The 13,493-nt window shown below is 44.9% G+C and overlaps 1 protein-coding gene across 3 annotated transcripts in view; it reads right to left on the reverse strand.

Annotated features, from left to right (window-relative positions):
* Positions 1-13,493, reverse strand: part of LOC147610145 (integral membrane family protein) — a 52,363-nt gene that overhangs the window by 16,533 nt on the left and 22,337 nt on the right. For all 3 annotated transcript variants that reach the window (XM_086787303.1, XM_086787302.1, XM_086787300.1), the window contains exon 3: positions 9,069-9,139. In XM_086787303.1, the coding sequence (XP_086643429.1) occupies positions 9,069-9,139 (71 nt within the window). The remainder of the gene's footprint in view (positions 1-9,068; positions 9,140-13,493) is intronic.

Here is a 13,493-nt window from a genome sequence, read left to right on the forward strand (position 1 = left end):
CGGCAAGACGAGACAGTCTCAAAAATCCAATATAACTGAAGAATCTATGTCCGAAAGAAATGGGCGAGACTAAATAAGTCTCCATAATACCAATATCAAAATCATGTCCCAAGATAAATGGGCGAGACAAAAAACAGTCCCATAAGTCCAGATATCATAATCGTGTCCCAAGTAAATGGGCGAGACAAAATAAGTCTTCTGCCAACAAGACATCGGTCCACATGACCGTTGGCATAGACATAAGTCCCGTCATGTCCACTTTACCACTTGCACTCCGTGTTGGTACTCTGACCACACACCTTGGATGAGAGGTGGGCTCAAGTAACAAGATAAAACAATCACTCGTAGGCATAGATAACCTGGTGTTCCATAAGCATTTCTGCTACACATAGTTTATAGGCATTTCGACCACCAACTCACACTACCCTCTCAAGTGCCCATGTTCCCTTCCATCTGCTCTCTATTGTTCCACCCACACATGGTAGAAACAATCTTCAAGAGAGCACGTAGGACAAGAGAACACTACACAGGGTATGTTGTGCTTGTCACTACCCTTTGAAGTGCCCATGTTCCCTTCCATCTGCTCTCTATTGTTCCACCCACACATGATAGAAACAATCTTCAAGAGAGCACGTACGACAAGAGAACACTACACAAGGTATGTGAACCATGAGTTCCATAACTCCAATGCATCCCAAATAAAGGGAGCCATAAAGAATAATCCATCCCAGTAAAAGGGAGTCATAAACATAATCCATAAACCTGAGGATGGATCCAAATCCCTAGAAAAGAAGTCCAGGATTCCATAGACCTGTATACCATAATCCTTGTATACCATAACTCTTACCACATACTCCGTGCTAACCACACACCTTGGAGTAGAGGTGGACTTTATCCATAAAAGCATAAAATCCATAAGATATCCAAAGATTCCTTCTCTATAAACTCGGACATATTCGTCCATAGAAATTGCTTGTGAAGCCCAATATCTATATAAATCTCGTCCAAGAAAGAAATCTCCATGGATATAATCCATCCCAATAAAGGGAGCCATGAAAAGAATTCATCCCATTAAAGGGAGCCATAAACAATGTTTCCCTGAAACCATCTCACGGCAAACAACAACACCTTTCTCCTTGCATAGCTATACAAGGGTTAGTGAACATCAAAAACACTTCATAGTAAATAGCAAAAGCACCAACTTTGCAAACTCAAAGTATACTTAGCTGTTCTTTGCCAGGTTGGTCATGAAGCCAAAAGAAATATCTCCTCACCATATCCTTAAGATATCCCAAGATATATCTCCATATAGCTTGCCTGTAAGCTTGATAATATAATCCACAATATCCATATGGAAAGAGTGCTAAACATGTGCACATAAAGCCAACTCTATACTTCCAAGATAAATTTTGTGAATTCATAAATCCTTAGATCAACAAGCTGTCTACTGCTCATGCTCTTGCTTCATAAGCTATGAAGCGGCTAGCCATGCTTAACAGCAACGATGGTAAGTGTGGTCCCCACTTGAGATCTTTTCTCTTCCTTATTGATAGAAGGAAGCCTCCGCTTCCAAGAAAGCCTATGCTCTATAACCAATGTAACTCGCGGCGGCGGTGCCCGAGGGACTAGGGCCTTTGACACACTTGTTGATACCATCAATGCATATTAAAACATTTAAACATGGCCACAGCCTTAACACATATCCATCATCACTTTGCATAAAACATAAAGCTCGACAAAACATCCACAAATGCTGCAAATGGAGCTTGCACGAGTGACACTGCATAGAGGCCGGAATGGGCCGACCCCCCCCCTTGGAGTATTTTATTACCCAAGGAGAATAATATCATGTACAAGCTTTGAGGGCCTTACTCTCCCCACGGGAGATGCCGGATTATCCCTATACAAATGCCATAACACAGCCCAACACCTGGCAACCAAGCCGGAACATAGGCTGTAGAAATGCCGAGCCAATAATATAATCCATATACCTCCGTGTGGGTACTGATTCTTCCCCAAAAACCACGGGTCTTCATGCAATAGAGTTGGTACAGCAAGTACAACTCTCCATTCAGCTGGTACAGCAGGTACGGTGGCTGGTACAGCAGGTACAGCAAGTACAAATGCTGGTACAACAAGTACAATGGCTAGAAATCATAATAAATGATTGAATACCCTTGCCTTCAGTATTTCTTCGTGATGGAAGCCTCCAAAACAGTCCCCAACAGTCGGTATTCTTCATGGGAGGAGGAGGACACAGGGCCATTGGGAGAGTCACCATATGCAGCCCTTTCAGATGAGATCATACACTACTCTGAGTCCTCCTTATGGGGGACTTCAATGCACAGACACAGAGCCGACAGTGCGACATTTATGATTTCGAGCACCCCGATGTGATGCACACACTAGAGGTGGAGGACACGGGAGCTTGCAGGGTGTCCGAGGACATGGGGCCGGATAACACCAGATATGGTCATCACTTACTTGAGCTGGGAGCGCGACACCATCTCGTAATTTATAACGGGATGAGACAGTGGCAGGATTCAAGAGCACTGTCATGCTTTCCACGATCGGGGGGGGGGGGGGGGGGGGGGGGGGGGGGAGCACAGTGGACTAAATCATGGGCAGTGACATCTTTCACCATCCCCCCCTATCCTATTGGTGCAGATCACATGTACCTCTTACTGTCGCTGGCGAGCTCCACACCAGCACCCACACAGCCCACATAGGCATCGCATACAACTTTCTACTTCACCCATGACTTGGCAGACATATATGAGCATCATGAATATGACGGGCTATTCCCGATGGATCCCCTGTCACCTCTAGACACACTCACCACCTAGCTGTAATCTCTACGACATACGGCCACTACCCTCAGCTTCCCCCATCACACACACATTGCACACACATATAGATCTGAGAGCATGCCCCAGAATCTGTGGTATGATGATGAGTGCAGAGAGCTATATAGACACCTCCGTGCCCAGAGAGCACTGGTTGGGGACCATTACACAGAGACAGGCGAGCCGACAGATGAGGATCCTCACACGCCGTAAGAGGCGTGCATATGAGGCACAGTACTGGGATATACACCACCTACTCATGAGCAGAGATGCAGCCACTCCATGACGCAGGATGAGAGAGCCTCACCCTCGTACCCCAATTGAGGATCCACACACATGGCACACATATGCAAAGAGCCTCTACCATATCCCTCAGCGGCCGCCCATACCACAGCCATAGGAATCCCGCCCTACCACCTCTACTTTCTTTACCGCCTCAATGGTAGAGAGAGCTATCCGCCGGTTACCGCATGGGAGATCAGCTGACCACACAAGTATACAGAGTGAGCATCTTATTTATGCAGCTGACACGCTAGGACCCTTTGTTGCTCACCTCTTTAATAGGGCACTAGTGGAGGGCCTACCAGAGCTGAGTGGACTATGCACACCATCGTGCCTCTCCACAAAGCGGGAGACATGCTAGACCCCAGCAACTACAGGACTATCATGATTGGTCATACATTGGCCAAACTTTATGGCGCAGTGCTCGAGGTAGAGTTGAGCTCATATACAGAGGAGGAGGGACTGCGAGCACCAGGGCAGGCTGGATTCCGACGAGCTTTCTCCACTATTGACCATATATTCACTCTGAGATGTCTGATTGACCAGGCTAGGACGCGGGAGAAGAGATTATACTGCTGCTTTGTGGATTTCCACAAAGCATTTGACACGGTGCCACGAGAGAGACTCTTCCGGTGCCTACAGTCATTGGGGATCCCATCAGAGATGGTTTGGGGCATCTATGCTTTATATGAGCAGGTCTTTGGGCGCATACGATGCCCCAAGGGGCTATCTGATGTTATTGCTAGCACCATATGTGTGAAGCAAGGATGCCCACTCTCTCCTACACTATTTGGGCTATACATTGATGAGGTGGCTGACTTCATTGGTCACGGTGGTGGGGACGGGGTAGACATCTCAGGTACCACAGTCCACATTAAGCTATATGCAGATGATACTATTCTGGTCTCTGAGTCGCGGATGGCACTACAGCACAATCTCCATGCACTCGATGACTTCTGCACACAGAGGGGGCTTACAGTGAGCCTTGGGAAAACCAAGGCCGTGATTTTCCACACCTCAAGGCCGGTCGACGAGACAGGCCATCTTCACACTTGCAGGAGGACAGGTAGAGGTGGAAGACTCATATGTGTACCTGGGGATTACATTTACAACTCCGCCAGGAAGATTTACTATGGCACAGGCAGCCAGGGATAGACTCACATGAGGGTATGCAGCTCTAGCCATGCTAGAGAGACACTGTCACCAGGCACACTTCCAGGAGCCCCGCATGAAGGGGTGGTTGTTTGACACACTAGTCACCCTTGCTTTGATGTATGCTGCAGCAGTATGATCACCTGGGCTCGCCACATCCACGTGGTCTCAGATAGAGAGGCCTCAGATTCTCATGCTCTCACGGATGATCTGCAACAAACCCTCTGTCCCACATGACATTGTCCGGACGGAGTTTGCTGCACCTCCTATGCTAGTAGAGGCCCTCTTCAAGACGACCTGCTTCATACAGAGGATCAGAGATATGCCATCAGATCGACTCTCACATAGAGCTTTTGAGGCGTCCAGGCAGCTCGCAGAGAGTGGAGATTGGAGATCATGGTATTCACAGATGATACAGTGGCTCACTCAGCATGGTCTTGACATAGATCACCTCCCATCTTTCCAGTATGATATACATGCACCACACATCCAACTCTCTCACAGTGAGAGGAACAAAGTCCTTCGACAAAATTTATGGCAACGATACACTCAAGAGACTTGGATTACACCCAGTCAGCCTCTACCGCCGAAGATGCTATACTACAGAGATCAGTTTATGCGTATCTCAGCGGATGGATTCATACAAAGACCAGGATCCATGGATGTGTACATGCCTCACAGTCCCCGAGTGGTGATTGGCCAACTCAAAGTGTCATCACACCAGCTTGAGATTGAGGCAAGTAGGGCAGCACGGATCCCCAGAGCAGAGAGGATATGCAGACTATGCCAGGAGGAGGTTGAGAGTGAGGAACATTATGTATGCAGATGCAGAGTATATAGTGTCATTAGAGAGAGATACACCACCATCTTCAGTGGACATCCCTCACTCCGCCAGATCATGGAGTCCACAGACCAGCGTAGATTTGGCCAGTTCTTGCTAGAGACACAGCGCCACAGAGAGACACTGCTACGGACTCATACCACAAAGAGAGGTGGGCAATAGCTCCAGCTCACTGATTTCTTCCAGAGATCTATCCCAGTGCCTACCCTGACACAGCAGGGGATTACACTTCAGCACGCTGCGGACCTCCGAGCCAGACGGAGACCGAGAGCACCAGGCTACCAGACTCCCAGACTACATCAGAGGGAGATCACAGAGATACGGGCTCGACATCAACACCATATCCAGGAGCGGCTAGCTCACTTACACTCACACCCGGAGATCATGCTCCGAGGTATTTTTGCCTCGCCATCGCCTATGTATCACATATTACACCCCCATTATGGTACTGGTTGGAGCTAGACAAATCTACATTGCATTCTTGTATAACCTGCGCATATAGGTTGCATACTGAGCCTCTAGCAGTAATGCTCCATCCATCACACCCCCCCACTAGCTCAATACTTTCATAGTTTATTTCATGTTCATTTTGTCCTTTTTTTTCTGGACATCCAGAAGACATTGACAGTTGTACATTGATTTGTCTCATAGGTCGAGTTCGGCCTCTAGTAGACATTAATACAGCTTTCTTTCTTTCTTTCTTTCTCTCTACTGGATGCATGCAGGTGGGCAGTTTGCTGGTGGCCACAGAAGTGCACAGCGAACAGGTTTCTCTCTCTTTCTTTCTCTAGGGGAAAGCCACACAAGGACTATAAGTTTCTCTCTCTCTCTCTCTCTCTCTCTCTCTCTCTCTCTCTCTCTTTGCGAGCAGGTGGGACTGCAGGAAGTGCATAACCGAGTCTCTCTTTTCACTTGCTCGAGACTGTCACGGAGGTGTTCCTCTGGCCCTTTGTGAGAGGAAGGGTTTGACAGTTCTGAGGGTGGAAACAGGGCAAGTTTTTGGACTGATTTGGAAGAGTCGACGGACTGAGATATGGCTGTGTTTTTGGCTATGTGCATGGACCAATTGGCTGCATATTCATGGCTGCATATTCAGGGTCTCGTGGATGTACTTTCTTGGCAGATTAGAGGTGCAAAACAGTTGAGCATAGGGTTGGGTGAAACCTCTATACCGAGAGGACCAGAGGACTGGCAGTTTGGACATGCATATGTATAAGCCATGAATGGCCATGATGTATTCAGTTAAACTCTTCTATTGGATTGAATAAAGAAATACCGAAAGGGGCGCCAAGTTTTGGGGCCAACAGGTGTCGTTGTTCTTTTTGTGTAGGAGCACTCTAGCTCCCTTTTATCTATCTTATTTACTGGATTACAACTGTGTTTGGGTGATTGCCAGTCTACCGCACTTTGGTTTATACCAGAGGCTGGTTTCATATTCTCCATCTCTTCTTGCTGAGTTCTTGTTCTTTGTGAAGGCCATTTGTGTTAACGCACAAGAAGTAATTTCTTGTAGGGTGTTCATCAGTTGTGGTAAGTGGAGATTGAACCCGAGACCCCCCACTAAAGGGTTCCATCCTTACCAACTCACCTACATGCCATGGGCTGTATAATCATCTTTTACCAGTAAACAATAGATTAAAGGTCAATTTCTCCATGGCCATGTACATCCACAAGGTTTAATCTTAAGCCTGAGAGATTAGGAATTTGTGGCAGTTATGACACCAGGGTGCCCACTAGTGGCTTTTGTTTCATGATTCATGTATATCATGGTTCAGCAAGCAGCCGCCAATAGTGAAATAGAGTTCAAGGCAACTTTTAGAGCGACAATTGAGTGTGTATGGCTCAAACCCTTTTGGCTGATTTGAGTGTTGGACACTCTTCCTTCACTTGTATCTTTATCGACAGTCAGAGCGCATTGGCAGTTGCGAGGAACCCAGTGTTTCATGCTCACACTAAGCACATTGAGGTGCACTATCATTATGTCAAAGAGAGGCTCTCTGCAGGAGAGATCAGCTTGGTCTATGTGTCTACACATGACAACATGGCAGATTTGTTCACGAAGACTCTTCCTCATGAGAAGTTCAAAGCTTTGCGCAAAGCTCTCGGCTTGTTACCTTTTGGGGATTGATCAGCCATATCCCTGTACATGTTCACATCATCACTCCCAAGGGGGGTTTGTAGAACATTTATGTCACAAGCAATGACATGTGTGAACGCACTTGGCTGGGCACTTTTTCCCTCACTAGGAAGATTTCTCCCCCGCGCATGTGTACACCCTCTTATCCACTTAAAGGTGCACTTTATCTTTTGTACTTGGGCACATTTCCGGATCATGTTGAATTGTGTTTTCTCTCTCTCTCTCTCTCTCTTTCTCGAGACTATCACTCTGTGTGTGTGTGCTTTGAAAACCCTAACCCTAGATCTGGAGGTCATCCAACACCCTACACATTCATATAAATAGGCAGCTAGGGTGCAGAAGAAGAGAAGAAAGGATCCTAGGCCAGAAATGCAAAGCCCAAGTCAGAACTCCCAAGTCAAAAGAAGAAAGAGGTAAATTGAGGATCACCCAAAGGACGTTCCCTAGGAGCAAGATCTAGCCCCGGACTAGCCGAAATGGTCACCTTTTTTGCTGTTGGATTGATACACATAGAATAGGAATCAAGATCTAGATCTAGATCCCAGTTTATCGTAGTATATAATCATCTTTTGGCAACATACAATAGATGGTCAATTTGCCTTGTCTTCTATGTATTTGCGATATAATTGATTAGTGTTGATTAGCAAGTTAATTTGCATTGAATTTCTGTTAATCAAGGCATGCTTCCACAACACATGTTACATTGGTATCAAAGCGCTACGTCGCCCAGTGAGCCCGCACCCAGATGTGCGTTAGTTTGCAGGCAACCTAGGTCATGTGCATTAGAGTAAGCCCACAGTTCATTCCTTAGGAGGATGCAGAGAGGTCGAGTTTTGAAATTTGTACCGAGACTAGTGATCCCGAGAATGTGGCAGACCCAAATAGTCAAAAGAAGAGGACCACCTGAAAGAGCGCAAGTTGTGCCTACAGTTGGTCCAGATTAAAAGTGAAGCAAAGGAAAATCATATTCCCCTATACTCCAAGTTAGGCAGGAGGGGCTGTGTGATTACCGACCAGCAGGACAGCTGACCAACCAGCCCTATAGATGCATATAAATAGGCCACTCAGGGGAAAAAGAGAGCACCTTACCCCAGATCTGTAGAGCCCAAGTCAGGAGCAGCAACAGACAAGTTGAGAGGGCGTTCCCAAGGAGCAAAGATCTTCTGGATGTTCGTTTGATCTACAAACCAAGCCCTATAGATGCATATAAATAGGCCACTCAGGGGAAAAAGAGAGCATCTTACCCCAGATCTGTAGAGCCCAAGTCAGGAGCAGCAACAGACAAGTTGAGAGGGCGTTCCCGAGGAGCAAAGATCTTCTGGATGTTTGTTTGATCTACAAACCAAGATGGAGGTTTCCCAAGCTTTCTCAAAGATAGCCATGTAAAAGGCTCAGCTTTTCCTCCTATCGATTGTCCATCCCATGACACCCCTTTGTCATTCTCTCTTTGATCTCAAACTCCCATGTGTCTTGTTAGCAAGTTTTCTTTCATTACACCTCTAATTTTCAAGAAGTTGTTTAAGCCTCCTGGGCTGTAGCTCAGCAGTAGCACTCATGTATTTCTACCAGGAGATACTGAGTTCGAATCTACGCCAGTGGCATCTGTAATTCAGTACCCTCTCTCATTTTTTTTAAAAGAAAAAGTTGCTTAAGGCTACACTATTGAATGAGCAGTCCCAGTCCCCTAAAAAATCCAAAAACTCTTGCATTGTTACTGCTGCCTGAAACTTTTCTCTCTGCCTTCCTTTAAGTTGCTGACTGGTATGGACACTGCATTGAAGCAACAAAGAGGAGGGATATAGAAGCATACTAGATGTCCAAGAAGAAGAGTAGGGATAACAAACACCAGAATGGCAGCCTCCAGTTTTCCATAGCATAATCCTGTCACAAAGCCAGCTCACAGTTGATCCGATAACCTAATAATACATACATAAACAAACATATACATATGCATGCATGTGTGTGTGTGTGTGGGGATGTGTATGGGTGTGTGTGCGCACGTGCGTGGTGGTGTGGTGGCCTTCTCTACTCGTCGCTCGTCCTCAGCAGCGAAAGGTGTGTGTCTTCAGTTTCACACGCGTGCACACACACACACACATGTATATATGTGTGTATGTGTATACAGATATTTACACACATGTGTGTAGGTATACACACACACACACACACACACACACAGAGAACAGAATGGCTCTTAGCTGTCAACCCTATCTTTAATAATAAAAAATTGGTTAAATAGACCAAAAAACAATTTCTTAACTACCATAATCAAAAAATTGCACTAGAAATTGGAGCATCTCCATGGCTGTTAGAATCCATCGTATGGGCACCTCTCATTTGTGAGCCTCTATGGACTCTGGAGGACTGGGGGAACATGCACCATGTAGGTATAGGGCATGGGCATAGTACTTTTCCTAACTATAAATGAGGTGCAGCCTAGATTATAGGCAAACTTTTGCGGGAGACCTTGCGAAAGAAAAGGTCGTCCCTCTCCCCTCCTACTATAAATGATGTGCACCTCTCCCTCCTAACTATAAATGAGGTGCAACCTAGATTATAGGTAAAATTTTGGGGGAGTCCTTGAAATAGAGAAGGTCATCCCGCAAACTAAGGAACGACCTTACTCAGAAGGTTTAAAAAACCACCCTGCTGCCCTATAAAAAGGCACTTCTCCCCTCCTACTAACTCACTAAAAGGCCAAGATCCTACACAAGTGTAAGAAGAGCAGAAGAGCGACAGCAGATTTGGTGTGCAGTTTTGCAACACACTTGACTTGCAAATTTATGCTGTAATTTCTCTCACTAAAATTGTATTTGCTGCATACCTCCACATTACTCCTGCATTGTTTTGGGCCCATCCCTAGAAGCTATCAGAGCATAGGCCTAGGGACTGTCAAGTGAGTGAAACGTGCAGCACCTCTCTTTTTTCAGTCACTTTTGCTAGGTCAGCATACATTGCAGCTTTGCATATTAAAACAGTGAGTCTTAAGCTTCTGGGGATATCATGGCAGCTTCTCAGTTTTGTTCTCTCTCTCTCAAGCTTCAATAATAGAGGGTACTAACTATCCTGATTGGAAGGTGAAGGCACATAATCAACTAGTAGGTCATGACTCATGACTCGTGGGAACTCACTGTCGGTTTTCCTCCCCAACCAAAATCATGCAAGGAATGACACACAAGCAAAGCATTCATCATCGTTGTCACGATTGCGACTTAATCTCTCTTATAAATCTTAATCATTGAAAGGCACACCCTATCACATGGGTCATCACCAAAGGACACGTCTATTCAAAGAGACACACCTAAGGACACATCTCTACATCCAAAGGACAACTATTCATTCAAAAGTCACACCCTTTCTTCACGATGTGCTTCTTCATTTGTACTTATTCAAGCCCTATTTAACAAGGCCTTGTGTCTCAATGCAACACAACATAGCTTTCCACTCTAAGCATATTACTTTCAGTGTTATATCTTTAATCATGTCTTATAAATTACTAATAGGCTGAGTAGTCCTCACAGTGGTATCAGAGCAAACAAACTCCAACCTATAGGATGCCCACGACCAAACCCTAACCCTAAAAATCAGCCAACGTTAACCCTAAAATTAGCCTTAGCAAGGTTTGTATGCAAGAGTGGGAGAGAATGCCCCATTCAATTTTAGCCCCTTTGCCCAATTTCACCTGATTTATGAATTCCCCCAAAATTCTGTAAGAATCTCTTCTACAAAAAAAAAAGATGGAATGTTTGATTGTTACCCAAGTCATTGTGGCCTTGTCATAACCCTTCCTAGCACCCTCTAAACCCCTTCGAAAGCCTCTCTAAGTGTTGATGGCGTATTGGTAGGCTGAATCATCATTTTTTAGGAGTCGTCACCCTTCCAAGTGAAGGGCCACAACTTTAAAATATATATATACATATATAAGTGAATGTTCATAACATTAAGGCTATTAGTCTTATAACATTAAAAAAAGGTTTTTTTTTAATACCTTTGGCCACGTAGGCCAATCCATGAAGAGCCCATATCACCCAACTTGTCCCGCATGTAAAACGGCCAGGACAAGCAAGAGAAAAACAAGAAAAGCGCATGGAAAATGACCAGCCCCCTCTCCGCATGCAAACCAAAACAAAAAAAAGCAGATCAGCCACCACACCTACAACCAGCGAACACAAAGAGAAACGTGAAAAGGTGCTTCACTACAATGCACGAATCAGCCGCCGCCTTCTAATTTGACATCCGATGGTTTCCCTCTTTTTCTGCAGAATTATCAGGTGTTCGTTTTAGCATTTTGTGCCTATAAAATCCCCACACAGCAACAATGGGGTATTGTTTTAACTCCAAAACCCACCACTTCGTAGTTTTTCCAGCACAGCACTTTTCAAGTGTGCAAACATAACCATGTACGAGTACAAAACCAATCCCAGTATTACTCGGATCCACTTGTCCATTGCCCGGTAAATAGGTTCAAGCTTCATTTTCCAACCCATACCTTCCTATAGATGAGGCAGCTTATGACTTGAGATATCTTCAGGACACTCCTCCTTGGGCACCCTCCCCTCCTCTTATACCTGTTCCTGTTTTCCCAACACTTTTTTGCATTTAGATAGCCACACCTACTTCCCATGACCAAGAATACGACGTGAGGATATTCGGGGTTCAGACCTTGAAACGGGATTTGCCAGCTCTCACGTCTTTGATAAGCTAAAAGTTGCTTTGACAACGAACCTAGTGATGGCAATTGCCCAATCTTCCTTTTGAAGTCATGACAGATGCTTGAGACATTGCAACTTGTGTAGTTCTTATGCAACAAGGCCGAGCCATCGCTTTTGATAGTCATAAGCATTCAGCAATTCAAACATGTTATCGAGTATATGATAAGGAGTTCTTGGCAATTGTTCATGCTTATCAAGCCTAGAAACATTCTCTCTTGGGAGCAGATTCTATTGTGACGATAGATCATCATTCCTTGAAGTATATTTTCACTCAACCAATTATGAATGCACGACAAAGCAGATGGGTGGAGTATTTAGCAAACTTCCATATGGTTATTGAATATATTCCTCGTCTTTCTAATGTGGTTGCGAATGCTCTTAGCAGAATGCCTCAAGCCTTAGCAATTTTTCAGCTTTAGTTTGGCTGAATTTGGACAAGATTTGGACCAGTTTAGCTCCCATTTTGATCCAGTTTGATCTAGGAGAGAGGAGAGATAAAAAATATCTTAATATTTTTGAATTAAAAACCCTCCCATACATGTGAAGGAGGCGCCTACCTCAAAGGTCTCCCCTTCCTTACCAAGGTGTCAAAAATTCATTATTTCTCTAAAATATCTCATTTTTTAGTAATATCTCTTAATTTTTAACTAATAAACCTTGTACTCAGTCAACTCTTCATCTTATGTGAGAATTTACTCATTTTTGGGTATTTTCAATATACACACGATCGAGACTTTGCAAATGCTTTTCAAGTGATTATGCTCCACAATCTAGTCCTTATGATTTGAAGATTTATGCAGCGTATTCTCTCGTTGATGGATCACTTTATGAGATCGCATTTGTGTCCCTCACAAGTATGTGTGGACTTTTGGTAAAGAAACATCACGAGGTTCCTTATGCAGCTCATCCTGGTATCAACAAGACTTATCGATTGCTGATAGCTTCTTGTTATTACTCTCAAATGAAGCAAGATGTTATAAAGTTTGCTACAACAAGTTTCTCTTGTCAGCAAATGAAAGCCAGCACACAAGCTCTAGCTGTCACAAAATTCCTTACAGCTTCTATTTTCTACTGTTCATGTGTGGCATGTGAAGCCTGACATGACATACATGTATGGCTAGTGTAGCCTGACATGGTGTGTCTGTGTGGCATATGGAGCCTGACATGACAGTACATGTATGGCTGCTGTAGCCTGACATGATAGTACATGTGTGGCTTGTGGGGCTTGACATGGTGTACATGTATGGCTCATGGAGCCTGACATGATGAAATTCTCTGGCACTAGCTATCTTGGAGATCTTTCGTATTTATGTTCTGGGAAGGTTCCGGAAGAATCATGAGCCCTGGACATTTTATCAGATACAACTAAGCTAATGGGTGTTTCTTCCAATCTAGCTGCACTCATGTGTGTGCATGACTTTGATTTTATCTTTGGATGACTTGTCTTGTTTGCCTGTACAATGCTTGAGATTTCTGCCTGCGTTGTCCATGGGGCCGGGGACGCCTGGCACCCTGTGGTGGAC

The sequence above is a fragment of the Cibotium barometz genome, chromosome 50 (assembly GCF_041138505.1).
Source record: "Cibotium barometz isolate CiBa-2024 chromosome 50, ASM4113850v1, whole genome shotgun sequence".
NCBI lineage: Eukaryota > Viridiplantae > Streptophyta > Polypodiopsida > Cyatheales > Cibotiaceae > Cibotium > Cibotium barometz.